Raw genomic sequence first — 17,112 nt, forward strand, 5'->3', positions numbered from 1 at the left:
TCAAACGTTCTGTACCTTCCAGTTCCAGTCAGTTGCCTGTTGCCCCGACACGCCTGGAAAGTCTCATTGCTGCATCTCAGAGGCTGTAGCTGGCCCAGTGGCTCTAGTTGTCCCTTGATCCTTGGGTGACCCTACGCTCATCACGTTAATGTTCGATGATTAATGAACGGTGATTTTTACTGATACGACTTTTAGCAGTTAAAGGGTTGTTGTTGGCGGTTTCCCGTGTTTCCTTTTTTGGCGGTTTCCCTCAGTTTCCCGTGACCATGCACCACACATGGATCCAGCTAACAGGAAGCTTGAGCCGGCAGCACAGCAATCAGCTCAGCACATTCCTGTGGGGTTTTGAACTGAAATAGCCATCTTGAACACCTTTCGGTGCTGTTCATAATTCCGCTCCTCACAATTCTGTTCACAATCCTTAGCCCCTCCATATTCTGAGCTACACGTCCGCGAAGATGGCTAAAGGTATATCGGGCAGGGTATTTCAAGGTGACCTTAGCATTCATGACGTTATCATAACGTTATTCAAATCCTGCCATTCCATAAGCCATGCGGCGATCAAGGCCAAGAAAAACATAACTGTTGAGGCATTCATATCTGGCGTTCATGGGCGCGATCTTCAGATACAACGGCCGCCAATTGGCTCTCAATTAATGTTGTGCAAGGTACGATGGCGTAATCAAACCTTGAGGCACTGAGAAACAATTTACTAAACAGAGAACTGCGGTCTAGAGCAGTCTTTTCCACCTAAAATTATGCCAATAATTATAAGTGAGTCTGCTTTATCATATCTGGTGCCTGCTCCAACATCCTGAAACGTAAAACATTTCCGTTCAGACTTGCACTGACCCAAAATAGACATTTAACAACCCACGACATTACCCACTTGACCTGTCGTGACCTTGGTCCCAAATGACCTTAGGGAACATCACAATCGTTGATGAGGGTGGTGATCTATGCACTTGTCCTCTTCAGAACTTTTGACCAAAAGGATGTAGTGAACACAGAGCCTAGAAATGTTGCGGAATGGTGGCTTTCCATATTTTTGCCACGCACACCTTTGAGAATGCAGTTATGGCTTGTTTTGCTGGTGCTTTAGAGACTGAAACGTGTGAGCCAGATGGAAAAGGCTCAAAACTGAGGCAACGAAGCTTTCATTGTGATATACAGAAGGGTTGGGATAACCTTAAAAACTCCGTGTTATACCAGCTCCGTGTCCTGGCGAGAGTTGAGAATCAACGTGTTAATTTAACATCAGCAAGAAACCTTTTAGCGTCTGTTTTGAGGCATTATGAGTTCGCGTCTTTTATGTTTATCTGATCTTGTTTCTATCTTATTAAAATTGATCTTCAACGTATATGGGAGAGCCCATTAAACAACATGATCAGGTAAAAACTGATTATATTGTTAATGCTCGACGTTTCAAGCTGTGCTGGTGGTCATAACCCAACGTTTCTTTTTTCAGCAAAGGCCTGCTCAGCGTAGGGAGGTGGCAACAAATCCATATAGGTCGCTGAGACCCTTTAAATACATGGTGCGTCACGTACCGCGCAAATGCAAACTGACCCAGAGGTAAACAAAGACGATCTTTACTGATGACTGGCTGACGATTTTTAAAACAAAGATATGGTTTTTGTGGATGCAGCTACATTACAAGTATGAACCCTGTGAAGCCCCGATATTACTGAATCATATCTCAGATGGGTGACAGCGCTATGCAACTTGCAACCGATGTAAGCAATCGGTCCGGGCTTCTAGGACGTTGGAGCTGTATTTGCCCATATCGTGTTAAAATCCGCGTGTGTGCGTGTGTGCGTGCGTGCGTGCGTGTGTCACTGCGTCAAGTGCGTAACTGGAGCTTTATGACGAACCTGGCTGCTGTCATGTGGTGTCAAAGAGCGGGCACGTTGATATAAACAGGACGTTTCGCTCGAATATGCCGTAACGTTTAAAATGTTTGGAAAACTGGCCTAGAAAAGTAATGCGATCTGGAAACAATAGTTGCTAGATTTATATATATATATATATATATATATATATATATATATATATATATATATTGCCATGATTTCTTAATTCTGGCTTATCTCCCATCGGCTGGATTTTCTAACACCGAAACGTTGTGACATATTGCCATCCTCAATATGAATGAGCACCAGAAACAATATCGCTAGAACTTGGGCGTAACGCCTGACGGACACCCGTAATTTAAGCCACGCGAAGGACATCTTGATGGAAGAGGTTTTTCATTGTCATCAAGTCAACTCTCCGTTATTTGCACTGTGAAGTAATGTATATATGTTTAAGACTGCGCCTTGTACCAATCAATACACTGCGTCCGAAGGAGGACATACTCCAGCGTTAGTGGTTCATTCGGCGGACGAAAACATAACCACATCAGTGATGTGTTTTCGCAGTTAAAGTGACTTTCGCCACATAATCTAACTAGATTCTACTCTGTATGTCAGTCGTAACACAGCCGGCGACTGGCGAACTAGTCGTACTCGTGCAGTCCATAACAATCACTCACCAGCCGGGTTCGCTGAACCATGGGCTCACCAACGATGTGCGCGAGCTAACGAAAGGGGCTGAAAGACAGCTTCGGTTGGAAAGACGGCTGAGGAGACAAACCGGGATGACATGTCTCGCTAGCCGAGTGCCATTGTGTAACGCCCGTGTCTTGTGTGACCGGTTGCTGAGTCGCCAAGTCAGCAAGTCCCTCACCGACCGTCCTCTGACGTAACACTCGTGCTTCCAGAAATGTACCGATGACGCAGTCTCCAACAAGGACGAGTTTCCGAATTTCGCCCGCACGTTCCCGCCAGAGACGCAGGTGAGCTGTCCCGCCGCTGGCCGACCTGACCGTACGCTCCCGCCGGAGACGCAGGTGAGCTGTTACGCCGCTGGCCGACCTGACCGCACGTTCAATCATGGCTGACCGGAGCTGGAGTTTTCCTGCCTCCTTCTTCGTGGCAACTCCTGTTTATTAGTCCGGTGACGATTTTTTTTACTCTGGCGAAAATGATGGTGTTTTCGCCTTCGGAGTGGCACCTGGTCCCTTAGAACTGCCAACAGTTGGCATGGTTGCATTATAATTTACCTTGTACGCGCATACTTGTGTTGTAATAATTGTACACTGGCTCGTGCAGTGAATTGAAATTGTACATTCATTATTATTTGAAAATTTATGATGTGATCCCATGTCTCCACTTAAGCAACTTTTAGTAACATGCGGATACCATCATTGTTTCTGATCATGCAAGTGGTTCTGCATGCCACTTGATGGCTAGACGATAAAATATGCGAGATATGTATAGCACATAATCTAAAATGTGGCATACATGTACGTACAACTTCTTGGCGATTCCGTAATGACTGTTAATGTATCGATCAATTTTGGTGTCCGTGCCATTAGCGTCATTATTTTACTATTTCTTACATTAGCATGTGTTTTAAGGCTGCGCCCCAATATCAGTGACGTAATATCCTACTCGGTTGGAAGTCTTCTCATCTTGTCATCTCTCATCATCTCGACTTGTAGTTAAATCCCCAACTTACGACTGAGCCAACCCAACTTGCAGCTGAATGCTCTTTGTTTTGCATCAAGTTTTCCCGTTCTGAGACGTCCTGATGAAATTTCAGCGAACGCAGGCAGCAAATAAACGATGCTGTAAAAATCAATTTTAATTGCAAGGAACACTCACACATTACAGCGTTACTGCACACAGAATAAAAAACAACCGAAGACAAGTACTAAGTTATCAACAAATGTTTCATTTTTCTAATCGCAACCAAACTTGGCCTAAATCTGATGAAAATTGTTGCTTTGCGGTGTAATATGTTGATGAACCTCAGGGCTCATTGCGTGTCAGTTGATCATGCAAGACAACATATGCGCTTGGAATAGTTCAGTAGTGTTCACCTGGCCGGCAAATGTGTACGATTAGTAAAAGCATGCTTTGTGTTGAGGCTGACGATTCTTTCTGGACACTTGCTGACTTGGAGCGGGCAGAGAATGAGCGGGAGATACTAGGACGACGCAGAGGACGCAAGAGCGGACAGTAGCCTTGAGATACACGAATTTCCGCAGATGGAAGGGCTACAGCTCTCGCGAGCGAAGACTCTCTCGTGATCACTCGTCTCTCGAGTCTACGAGAGAGCTCTTATCTCGTATCTCTCTCTCTCTTATCTCATCAATCTTTCTCTATCTCTCTCTCTCTCTATCTCTCTCACTCTATCTCTCTCTCTCTCTCTCTCCTCTCTCCTCTTCTCTCTCTCTATCTTCTCTCTCTCTCTCTCTCTCTCTCTCTCTCTCGTCTCTCTCTCTCTCTTTCGCGCACGCCTGTGTTCCTCTCACCCCTTTCTCCTGTTACGCCTTGGATTTGCTCTTACTCCATACATAGCGTAGAGTCACTATATCGACCCAGAACGGCCGTCTTCTTTACTGGGGTATGCGTATTGGTAGTACATATCGCCATGTCTGCTGTGCATTTCATGCAGTCAGCTGAGCAAACGCTGAGCTGGCCATCATGTGACGCTGCTCGCAGTATGATTTTGCTCGATCTGCTGTAGAGCGGATGGCGTCGTGTTGTAGACCACAGCAGGCGGACCAGGCTTTCCCTCAGTGAACAGCATAGCATCACCGTAACGGCCCTCAGATGCGCACTAACAGTGCTTTGTGAGCTGCGCGAACCCATCAGTTCCTATTTGCAACATTTAACGGGCTGTGTTGGGTGCAGAATTTGGGAAAATTGTAGGTATGGATGCGGGTATGGATAAAACGTTTACGAATTGACTTCATTTACACTACTTTTCCAATTAAGAATTTATCAGAGTAAATCTGGGTGCAAAGTTTCCTGCGTTGCGATCATCTTGAAATAAAGTGCCCTAAAAATGCAAGCTGGTGACAAAAAAAGTTGGTACTACGGATTCAGATGAGTGGCAAAAGGGCACGGCGATCGGCCCGCAGGCAGCGTTTGGATCGGGCGAGGGACATCTCACCGGTGAAGGCCCCCAGCAACAGCAGCGATGTGATGAGCGTTGACCTAACGGCGGCTGGGCAGCGCTGATAAACATATTGGCTTCGCCGTCTGCAGGACGGCGCACAACACCAGCGTGTACGTAACACAGTGGACTAGACGGACACTGCGGTCTACTGGTGTCACGTCAGGGCGCGACGCGGCGGTAATTACAACCGTCACCTGTGATTAATCCGATATATTGCTGGGCTAGGATGCGGCCTTGGCGTGCGGGCATCACTTGAATGTAACAAACGAGGGGGGACTTGCAGCCACCCGATATAATTACGTGGTGTAATAGCACGGTATTGTAGCACAGTTGTACCGCTAGGATTATACAAAACGTTTCATGATATGTAATCGTAGGAATAATTGGGGTGTATTCAAGCAATTGTGTGTACAGATAGGTGTCACAGTACGTGAATGATGCAAGCATAGCAGCATTGCCACGGATGGTGGCAATCAAGCTGGCATCCCCTGTTCATCGCCAGTTCGCACATTCTTGCATTTGGCGTTTGCAAATCTTATTTTTGGGTACTTACGAGCTCTCTGGCCGGCTAGCTGAGATCTCTGAATGATTATGATCTTTCGCAAGCTCAATTTTCGGCATCGATCTTGTCCAGTCCAGTGATTCGTACTTCCAAACTTTCTCATGGACTGGTTCCTGTTTAGAAGCAGGTGGTCATATCGCACGTACATACATAGGTATGGATTAATTGCGCACATATTTGTAAGTAATTGCATGCATACATACTCTGTATTACCTGGACCGTTAACCGCAACCTATGTCTGACTTGAAGCAGCGAAGACATTAACATATCATGAGCTTTGAACGACGATCAGTTCATTTCAGTTTGCTTATGCTGTTCATTTTTTTATTCGAACTTGTCCCAATCCATGATTAGTGTTGTACGTTATGGTCGGTCCGGCTCAGTGCGTGGATCTTGCGTAATCCGCGGCTTGACTTACGCCGTGAGATGCTCGTATCGCACGTGAGTTAGCAAACTGGTGCATCTTTCACACGCATTGCTGTACATAATTGAACGCAGATGTGTGGATGTAGCCATGATGGCTTGACTTTTAACCGCCCTAAGTCCCGACCACACACCACACTGAACAGGCGCACTTTCTTCACGATCTCTCTTGGACATCTGTAATTACCTATCTGACATCGAGTGTTTACCGCTTCTGACGATGTGCGCAAGAAAAGGCGCCGGTCTTGTTGGTGTGTCTGCATATTAAAGCCGCAGTACCGCTCTGGCTGTTCGTCCGAGCAAAAATCCGAACACAAAAACCCGTAATATTCTGGTGAAGACCGGCGCCGACAGGTGGTCGGGCCCACGCCCGAGACGTTTTTTTTTTGTCGAGGCGCGCGACCGGCTCTGGCGCGTCACCGCCGTCGGCCGCGCCGTCCACCGCTCCAGCCGCCTGCTGCAGGCGCTGGCTATAAATAGCGCTGCAGAGTGGCCGCGGCCGGCTGCTGTGAGCCGCGGACCGGACGCGCGATGGACCGGCCCCAGCGCGACGCCGTCCGGAGCCACCGGTGGCCGCGCGCGCGCGCGCGCCGCTCCGTGGCGCCGATAGGACGCGGCGCGGCGCGGCGCTGTCGCGTCAAACGGGAGCGCAGGCCGCGCAGGCCGTGGTGACGGCGTAGGTACGTCGAGGATGTGGAGGTTCGGTCGGTTATGGTGGGGGGGGGGGGGGGGAGGGTCTGCGAGAATGTTGGCAGATTAGGGATACGGGGATTTGGTGAGTTAGTTGGGTGTGGAGATGATTGAGAGGAGTGGAGACGTTCTGAGTACTGGGGATCTAAGAGTTTGAAAGCCGCAGCGACGGCTGGAAAGAGTGGCGGACATTTAGGTTGAGAAATTAGGACACTGGCTGGAGCTCTACAATATGCGGTAGGCATTCGCTACGTTGATGGTATGTATGTGTGTGTATTGATGTATGTCTGTATTTGGTGTGATTTACATTCGCGGAATTTAAGTTACCTGTAGGTGTGTTGCTGGTCCAGAGCTTTGATTGCAGTAGCATCAACTTCCGTCTACATTGATCCTAGCGATCTTTGCAGGTTATTTTCGAAATTGTTTCCGTTGCCGAGCGAACGAACTTGTCCTTCTAAGACTTAACGGCCTGGCTACCTCCCATAGCAAACGGCGACACGCCGGAGACCTTGGGTTGTGACATTTCACGCCATTTTCGGCGATAACTAGCTCTTTTAGGGGGCATGCCAATTATGTTATCTATATCGTTATCCTGGCTGTGGAAAACCTACGCCACCAACATTTCCGAAAGTTTCGTAGCTCACAACCTTCGCATTCTCTTCCCCACACTGATGTGCGGTCAAGGGTTTGCTTCTCTCTCGAACATTCAACCATTGTCTTGACCAATCGCTTTTGACCACTTGCCGAATATGGCACATGCTCGCACGCATATAGATACATAGGCAAAGACGTACATAAACCACTCACCGAAACGGACCGCTTTATGCACTCTTGCGTAGGCCATGACTCACACCGCGCAGCAAAATGCCTTGCGCGGCTTGGACAGAGCCAAGAGGTAGCATACCAGAGCGTTAGGTGTGTTTGGCATTATGCAGATAATGTAAAAAAGTAAAATTCGCAGACCCGGACTTCTTTAAAAACAGATGTCTTTGAACTGAGTTACTGCGCGAGAAGTCTGAACATTTAATTGACCTTTCATTAAAATGTTGCAGGCGGGGTTCTATTGGTGTAGCATTTTTGAATTATCTCCTAGATAAAATGGAAAAAGGGATAATTGATTGGCTATTTCACTGGACATTATGAGCTCAGCTCTTGTGATGAGTTATCGACGTTCAATGTGCCAGGAGGTACCGGCTAAACAGCGCTATGGTACAAATGTTGGTGGCATTGAACACTGCTTGGCGTCTCAAGGTGGGCTCATGACCACCAGTTTATAAACTACGCACCGGAAATGACCATCCTACGCACTCTAGTATACGCCGCGGGTCACAAGCCCGGCTTAAAACGTGGAGTACTGTCTATGTGGCCAATGTTCGCACTATAGCGTCATTAAAAAGGAGCGCTATACATTTGTATGAGGTTTGAACTGAAAAATAGCCATCTTGAAGAGTACTCAGTGCAGTTCACAACCCCGCCCTTTTTAAGACCCAAACGCCTCTAGTTTCTGAGCTACAGGTCTGCGAAGATATGCAGACTGTTTCATACAGACTTTTTCGTACACACTATTTCAAGGTCACCCAGATATCCATGATGCACAGTTAAGTCCCGTAAACCCTGCCATTTTCTTGATCATGCTGCGATCATGGTCCAAAAAATAAAATTGTCGAGTCGTTCACATTTGGCGTCCGTGAGCACAATTTCCAGACATAACGGCCGTTAATAGAGTCCCGATCATCGCCGTGTAAGATACGTTGGCCCAATCGATCAATGGCGTATTGAGAGGCATGTTTACCAAATAAAGAAATTTTGCTGCGTGGAGCAATCTCCTCCACTTCAAATACCAAAAGTTATCGGCGAGCTTATTCCATATCTGATGAGTGCTTGAATATCTTCAAGTATGGAACAGCACTTTTACCAGCATCTTCTGGTATATTAAAGGCCAACAACACAGCATAAGACCCTCAGGCATATAATGTTGAGAGGTCAGTAACTGAACATCTTTCTTTTTTTGCACCGAGTATTTCATTTCGTATGCAGTGATAAATTGTCTGGTAACTGTAATTACAGACTTTTGTGATGATCAGCTTTTAATCGCCGTTTACTTTGGTTGATCAGGTTTTGCGATTTAAATCGACGAAATTCGAGTTCGGAGTTCTGAAATTTGGAGTGCATGAATCATGAGATGCTTCCACCACCACAGTCCCTTGCTCAATCGCTCAAATGCTGACGACTGGTTGTGTGGAGTACTCACTTCGGAAAGCAGCGTCCAGCTAGTTTGATTGATAGCTAAATGCGACTTAAAAGGGTGTATGATGAGCACGCCGCCATTGGCCATAAGACTTAGGTGGTGAATGAGAAAGAACGAAAAGAGTGATGGTATGGTGGGGATGGAGACTATGTGGAGCATGATACAATCGAGATGTGTCGTCCTTTTTGTAGGACTTTGATTTTGTTATAATTAGTGGTGCCATTGCCTGCCAGTGTACTCTGTTTAAATATATTTCATCTTTTTCTGACTTTTATGATGTGTGAGAGATTCCCTCCAAAGTTTGCTGAGCATTGGAAATTGAATTACTGGATTGTATGCTTTAAGTAATGTCGCATGTTTTCATATGTTGGTGTGCCGGCACCTTGCGATTTTAACGTCGAATGCTAACGTTTTTGCATCACGTTTTCTGGCTGACTTTCATCACGCCACTTCTCCCAATGATCTCTCTCGCAAACCAGCACCTCACCTGTAGCCGTCCTGTGTTCGTGACTGCCTCTGAGTGCACAAACTCGCCTGGCCTGTTCTTGCATGCATACAATAATAATGACCACATAAATAATGAGGCCTTCAGTAGTGGCGAGCGGCCTGTATTGCCCAGGTTCGAGTGTTCTCCCACTTGCCTTCGAGTATCGCACAGATTCGACTGTCCCCTCACTCGCCGTCTCGTCGGTCAGCTGGAGGCAGTGCTATCGTGCATCGTTCAGGTTCGTTCGTCACGTGAGCATAAGATTCTCCTTCGAATCTTAGTGTTCGCTCCTGGTCGCTGGCGAGAGGTCATGACTGCGGTCGCCTGCGTGTGGCGTCGGTGTGAGGAGGTGCACGTCACTCGTGTATGCTCCCAAACGACAATGGCCGGTTCGTAAGAAGCTTGCGGCACTTTGCCAAGCGTGATTTTTGGTTGGACGTCGGCGCTTGCCCATTTAAATATGTAGTATTGAAAATAAGTGCATCAATCAGGCTGTGTGCAATTTAACATTTTGCAAAACTTCCAAATTATGAATTTCCAACCTCTGCTCATCTGAAGTCATCTCGGTCAGCTTTTTAGCTCAGTCAGCTCTTCAGATCTGTAAGCTCTTTAGCTACGTCGGCTGAAGGAGTAAAGCTTTGCGGAATCCGTCGGTAGGGGGGGGGGAGGGCAAAGAAACGTGTTCTTGAAATGAGGATGCGTTGAAGTATCCATGTTTTGTGCGGCTGTCCCGATTGTTTAAGTCCCATGGATAAGTGAAGGAAAGTATCTGGCGTAAGGCAGACTTCGAGGAGATACAAGGTTTCATTCTGTTGTTCCATTTGTTCCATTATTTTGTTAAACATGTGGGAGGTGCACTAGGCATCTCTCAATTGTGTCCAGCTTGCGTGGAAGAACGATTTTCTATGCGTTTTTCCAACCAGAAGTAAGTTCAAGGTAATACGCAATTACTCCGGTGACTATTGCAGAACACTGATGGTCAAGTTAAAGTTCGTTAAGTTTTGTGTGGCTCTGTGTGGCCAAGGGCAAATTGCTCCCTAGTCTGAGCAACTTAAGGGGAAGCCCTTGTTCCTTAAGGTATGGCGTGTGCAGTGAATGCTCTGGGGACTGATCTGACTGCCGCGAGAAAATGATGTGTGATTAGGCTCCACACAAGGTAAATCGTCGTGAACAATCGTCATATTTTCACTGTCGCATTCATCTTAACTCTGCAGCTCTGTTCATTGAGTTTTTTTTTGGCATTTTACTCAGTCTGTTCCATTCGTTTAACTTTGACACGATGCACCGCGAGCATACAGCCTCATAGCTTCATTATTAAGAGCATCCAGACAAATTCACTATTCAAGCGCAGAACGACTAAATTAGGGACTGAAGGACATTGCTCGAGCACTTGATCGCCTGTAGCGACAAGGTTTGCCACGTTGACACCAGCTGTGTCTTCAGCGGCGGGCGCATATATACGCCATGCGTTATCCTGCGATCTGTATGTGAGACAGCGTCGAGATTCAGCGCTCCGCTCAGGCGTCGAGGACGACGTCGGCAGCTCTGGCGAGCGCGAGCATGAGCTGGGCCTACTGCCGGCTATGTCACCGCGTCTCTGCAGTGTGTCTGCTCTGCTCCAGGTGACCAAGTCGGTGGTGGCCCTGCTGCAGTACTACAACTGGTACAAGTTCTCCATCGTCGTGTCCAACACGGCGCAGCTGAAGAAGATCGCCGAGTCCCTGGAGAAGGTGGGTCCCAGAGCCGTCCCACACGGCTAACCCACAGTGAGAGGGGATGGGCAAAGCATGCTGCACCCCTATCCTGGGTGGAAGCTGCTGACATTTCTGGATGTCTCGAGGGGCGTAGGATCATTTCGAAACTTTGTTGTGTAATAGGCAATGCATAATATTTAGTCTGTTTCCCACGCATCACCAATCGATTGGGAGTATTCTTCGCTTTCAAGAAAGCTGCTTATGGACTATCTTGGTATTATTTGGCTTGTAGGGAAAAAGAGAATAGGTGAATTAAATAACCAGCATTGCCAGTTCATGATAATGCATCCGAGCTGGTTACACGGAAGATACAACACTAATATTGGGTGTATGGAGTTCAAAGTTGTGCATGCACGTTGTTTGATCATGCGTGGTTTTCCTGAAATATTGTACTATGACCAAAAAGTAGCATCCTCCACGGGTTCAACTTACAAAATGTACAGTTGCTTGGTAAAGGCTGTATAAATCGGGTTAAAATCCCGTCAGGGATTGACAACCCAAGATTACAGCGGTGTAGAATCAACAAGATGAGGCTGCGAAAAAGACGCGGGAATGGATTTGAGACAGATGCGCGCCACTGCGTCCAGCAGTTTACGGCCACCCACGTGCGTCCCATGTATTCACGAGGTTGTGAAGGTCTAATCTGGAGGGGGGGGGGGGGGGGGGACTCCAGATCCTCAACCAGATCAGATGCATGTTTGATACCAGCCAAAAATATAGGCGAAGGTGCTGTCTGTTTGTTAAATACCCAAGCCAACGCTGTCCTTCACATAAGCAACGTCGTCCCTTGCTTGTTCTGGTCGCGACGTGATTTGTGTATATGATAACAATAACATTCTGTGTCATCTTGTTCGTCTCACACGTCACAAGGCGTGTTACCGGTGGTATTATCCCTACCTGATGATGCTCCTCAGTTCTGACATCACCTCGCTCACTCCGCGCCAGGACGGTGTCTTATGGTCGCTATCAAGTTCTCTGAGAAGTCCAGTAGCTATGGCGTCTAACGGTTATGTGCGCACAACCGAACACGCCGCTGCGCTTTGAAACGTAGGTATGCGTATTTACGCCCCCGGCGTTACGACTTCAGCGTCAACGTGGGCTCATTTCATTTGTTAAATGTCAAACATAAGCAAACTGTTTCAGAGATCTTCATGCACAGTGAATAGCCCAAGAAATATTTGTCCGTAAAGAAAGACGTTGAATGCTCCGATAGATTTAGCCACATCTGGATTTCGTGGTGAGACCACAGAGAAGCCCATCAGCAGCGGTGGGCGATAATCTGTTGCTTTAGACTCTCGTTAACTGCAAATATGATGAGCGGACATTCGGTAATAATAGCCATCGGACAGGCCAGAATATCTTTGTTGAGGTCAAAAATAAGCGGCCAGAAGCCTCTGCATTAAGACACGTGGGGTATGTTTTTAAGAGAGCATCTCCATTTGAAACAACTCCACCACACCACCGGACCGTCATTTAACATAAACCAGCATTCCATTAGTGGCGTTGGCGGCCATCAATTTTCCGAGCGTGTCAGCACGTCTGCGCGACCAGGGCACACCAAGGTCAGCTGGCAGTTCCGCCGCGGCGCGATCGACGGCCCTCTGTCCGCGTCCCCGCGCTGGTACCGGAGCCGATCACGGGCGCACCGGCCACCAGCTGAACGCTGCACGTCAGCCGGCTGATGTTGCGGAGCTTGGCGAAAGGCTTGATGTGCCCTGGGGTCTGTATGCAAGGTGTTCATTTTGAGTAAGCATGAGCATATATTGCACAAGTAAATGCCAATGCTTCAGTTTGGCGCATAGTTAGCAGAAAATCAAGACGATGATCAGCGCTGGGAGGGGTAAGACGACATGAATCGGGCTCTCATCCCAGCTGTGCGCCCAAGTTACATTGCGAAGAAGCTTATGCTGTAAATTAAAGGGTGGCATGCAGTGCCTGTTGCCAGACGGGGTGAACTTCTGCGTTTTCTTGGCAATGCGCTTCGAATTACACCGAGTAATCGATCTAAGACATGTATGGAGAAAGTCCGCTATCGCGACGGCGCGACATCCCTTAACAATACGGTATTTTCAACTAAGCAATTGTGAACAGCCTGTCCGTTTTGTGGGTTCCATGCTGGCCGCCACCTGGCATCCCCCGCCCCCCCCTCGTTTGGCGCGCCTCGGCTTTCTGTGTGAACGGCGTTGGGAAAGCCGACGATAGCTCGGGTCCGGTCAGATGTAGCATGCTGTGTCTACCGTCGTCACATATACGCTGTAAACTAGGCTGTAATCTTTCCGGACCGCGATCTGCAGCGCGCTTCATACATACGTGACGTCGTGTGATTCTACGCCTAAATGCACGTGACGGTTTGCAGTCGATTACACGCACTTCAACTGCTGCACCAGCGCACCGTGCGCCGAAGGCATTAAACGAGCTATGCGCCTGCAAAACAAACCTTAAGTGTGCATTATAAACTGAGAATTATAACGAACGCTCAGTCTGGGGCACCAACAACTGGCGCATGTAAGGGGGACCGGTTTGTCTGTAGTGCTGGAGGGCCGGACCTCGCCGCAGACGCCCCGGGCCGTCCGCACTCCCAGAACAGAACGATAAGGGGACGGGCGCGCTCTCGAGTGGGTCCCGAGCTATTTTTAGGTCGGTACCCGTCACCGAGGCTGCGGGCTTGCTGTCTGGTTTTGCTCAAGGCCGCGGCCAGCATCCAAGGTTCGTCGCGGCATTACTGTGTCTGCCAAAGGGATCGTGGTTGTTCTGCCGACGGGGGGAGAAAGGGGGGATCGAACGTCCTGTGCAACACATTGGGACAAACGCGAGGTATTCATACGGGTCGAGGTCGCGTCTTTTGAGACTGTTTTCCTGCACCTCAAAACAAGAAAAAATAAATCATGTTTGTTATCACAGACGTCCTCAGGATTGGCGAGAGAGCAAACGCTGCTGCCAGTAAAGGTTTCGTTTCGAAGTAATTACACCGTGTGTTTTTGTGTGCTGTTTTCCTGCACACTTTCCAACTTTTATCTGCCTGCGCGTCAGTTTCAGTGACGATCTCTTGATGGCTTCGTCTTGTTTGGATGTCAAATGTAATGGCCTGCTCTGGGCGACTTCAAGCCAATGGGACAGCGCTCCTTGCTGCACCTCAGTAACATCAGGGTGATAGGTGTTTGGTGCATGCTGCATTTGGGACAGTCTGCTACCTTTAAGTGACCTCAGACTGTTATTGTTCACTGTACTGTGGGACAATCTGCTGTCTCCCGGTGACCTCAGACTGTTGTTGTTCACTGTACTGTGGGACAATCTGCTGTCTCCCGGTGACCTCAGACTGTTGTTGTTCACTGTACTGTGGGACAATCTGCTGTCTCCCGGTGACCTCAGACTGTTGTTGTTCACTGTACTGTGGGACAATCTGCTGTCTCCCGGTGACATCAGACTGTTGTTGTTCACTGTACTGTGGGACAATCTGCTGTCTCCCGGTGACATCAGACTGTTGTTGTTCACTGTACTGTGGGACAATCTGCTGTCTCCCGGTGACATCAGACTGTTATTGTTCACTGTACTGTGGGACAATCTGCTGTCTCCCGGTGACATCAGACTGTTGTTGTTCACTGTACTGTGGGACAATCTGCTGTCTCCCGGTGACATCAGACTGCTGGTGTTCACTGTACTGTGGGAAAACCCGCGGCCTCTCGGTGACTTCAGACTGATGTGTTTGTTGTACGGCCGGACGGTCGCTGTCTCTCAGTGACCTCAGGCTGCTGGTGTTTGTTGTGCGGTGGAACAGTCTGCTGCCTTTCGGTGGTCGCAGACTGCTAGTGTTTGGCACACAGGACAGTTTGCTGCCCCCCCCCCCCCCCAGTGACCTCACACTTATGGCACCTGGAGTGTGATGAGACAGTCCATATTCCCTCGGTGATCTGTTGCTGCTGTCGTTTGGTTACAATGTGTTAGTGACGCGTTTGGGGCCTCTAACTCCAAATTTCTTTTTTCAGCAAGTTGCTTGCAAATAGGACAAAAAGCGGTGAAACCTCATAGAGCACAGCCATTCGTGACACATGCATTCGGAATATTTTTAGGCTTCTGATATGTTTTACGCTGTAAGTTTTTGAGGTCGTAACCAGCACATAAAACCGACTTTCAGCGGGCAACATCGGAGGGCATGGAAATCAATCACAAGGTAGTGATTCCCGGGAGCAGTGGCTGCTGCAATAAGCTGAACGACTGCGAATGCGGCAGGATCTTCCCCGACATCGTCAAGAAAACCAAGGATGGCACCAGAAGTACGTACACCAGCCACTTTGCGTTCTCTGCGCTGAAGCGTACATGACGTCATAATGTTGCGTGCCTCAGCAGGGGCTTGTAAGCAGGTCATATAACCGAGTGACGTTTACAGCGGTAGGAGTTTATTGTTTGTATGATATATCCCCCAGTGTTAACACTATTTTCAGTTTGGTGTTCGTAGCGATCCTCTCAGCACTTGAGTTCTCTTGACGTTCGAGTGCAGTACTTCTGGTGAAATGTTTTCCTGGGAAAACCAGAATTACGAACCCCGTACTTCTGGTTTCCCAGAAGTACGGGGTTCGATTCCCCGCGGTGCCCGCATTTCCTGCCAGGGTGCGAGGCAGGCGACGCCATATAGCCTCAGCAGCTGAGTGTGTGGTAAAAGCTCCATTGGCACACGAAATGTTGTTCGTGCTTATTTTGGTGGCAGGCTGTTTACCGCGTGCTTTCAGTGCTAGCGACGGCTTTTCTGCTGCCCCGGGGACGAGGTCCCCAGCTGGTGGTCCAGCCACGGCTTGCATGTTCCGGGTGCATCCTCAGCGCCAATTATGTCGATCAGGTGGCGTGCTCTCGTGCTTCCAGAGCTGGCCATGCAGACGCCTGGCGTGCTCCGAAGGTGTTTTTAGAGCCCACAATAGCTGGTTTACACTTTTCGGGCAACTCAAAGCGGTCAGATTGGCATCATAGTGGCCAGGAATGGCACATGGATGATGATAGGAAACTCTATTGGGATGGCTCTGATTTTGAGGTTTAGAGCTGCATACCGTTTGATTGGACTTGTGCTGAGTAGGTTCCGGGCCTAGTAAACACTGCTAAGATTGGAAAAAAATGTGTTCTTGTGGAATGATATGTTCATTTTTTAGAGTTTGGGGACATGTATCGCATTTGGTCACCTTGACAGCTGAGCTAATACTACATTTCTTCCTACCCGCCACACTACCAGCGGCTTCAGACCGTTTCGAATTCTAACGGGTCAGTGATCAGCTGGCTGTGCTTTGTTCCTAGCTGATTCGGTGGAGATCAATTTTTTAGTTCGGTTAACGGAAAGCGTGAAGAGTGGTATATTGATCAGAACAGATGCAGGGGTCGACTGTCTCTCTTTGGCTGGGTTGTCTTGACTACTGGGAGCTTGGAAGTACAACTGGCAAAAGCGCTGCCGGCACTTCTACTTGTGAAGTGGACTGAACTTCTGCACGTTCTTCCAGTCGCTCATGATTGTGTGTGGCCTTTCGTTCGCCGCTTTTCGTTCACCGCCTTCGGTGAATTGTAGCGAACGGTGATTCGCTGCACCGCAGAGTGCAAGCTGGTTAACGTCCTCAGCGGGCAGCCAAACATGACGAATTCTTGGCGTGCCACGACCAGGCGTTCAGTTTGTTAGCACCAGCAGTTGGACAGACTTTCGCGCCGGTAGTTGTCATAGTGAGTTGTGACGTGTGCACAGCCTGAGGCTGGATCTGTGGACGGTTCGGCTCTAGTGTTACTTTGCACCCACTGCCAGGTGGCGAGTCTCGTGTTCAAGAGCTGGGAGGTAAGCGGAGTCGTTTTGAAACCAATGATCTAATGGGTGTCGAAGAGAACTTGTGGAAAACACAGCGAAGTATCGCATTCGTTAAAAGGTGCCGAAATATTCGGAGTTTCCGCAAAAGGACTCGACTCACACCTCAGG

At 48.4% G+C, this 17,112-nt stretch overlaps 1 protein-coding gene across 2 annotated transcripts in view; it reads left to right on the plus strand.

The window, feature by feature from the left end:
* The first annotated feature begins 1,105 nt into the window (after positions 1-1,105).
* The window catches only part of LOC119103793 (receptor-type guanylate cyclase Gyc76C), a 60,503-nt gene continuing 44,496 nt past the window's right edge, over positions 1,106-17,112 (plus strand). Inside the window, exons 1-4 of one of the 2 annotated variants that reach the window (XM_037227446.1) lie at positions 1,107-1,575; positions 2,762-2,836; positions 11,043-11,150; positions 15,307-15,445. In XM_037227446.1, the coding sequence (XP_037083341.1) occupies positions 1,558-1,575; positions 2,762-2,836; positions 11,043-11,150; positions 15,307-15,445 (340 nt within the window). In that variant the 5' untranslated portion in view covers positions 1,107-1,557. Of the gene's footprint in view, positions 1,576-2,761; positions 2,837-11,042; positions 11,151-15,306; positions 15,446-17,112 lie in introns of both variants that reach the window. The other variant, XM_037227448.1, reaches the window with a different exon arrangement.

The sequence above is a fragment of the Pollicipes pollicipes genome, unplaced genomic scaffold (genome assembly GCF_011947565.3).
Source record: "Pollicipes pollicipes isolate AB1234 unplaced genomic scaffold, Ppol_2.1 Scaffold_5724;HRSCAF=6776_pilon_pilon_pilon, whole genome shotgun sequence".
NCBI classification, from domain to species: Eukaryota; Metazoa; Arthropoda; class Thecostraca; order Pollicipedomorpha; family Pollicipedidae; genus Pollicipes; species Pollicipes pollicipes.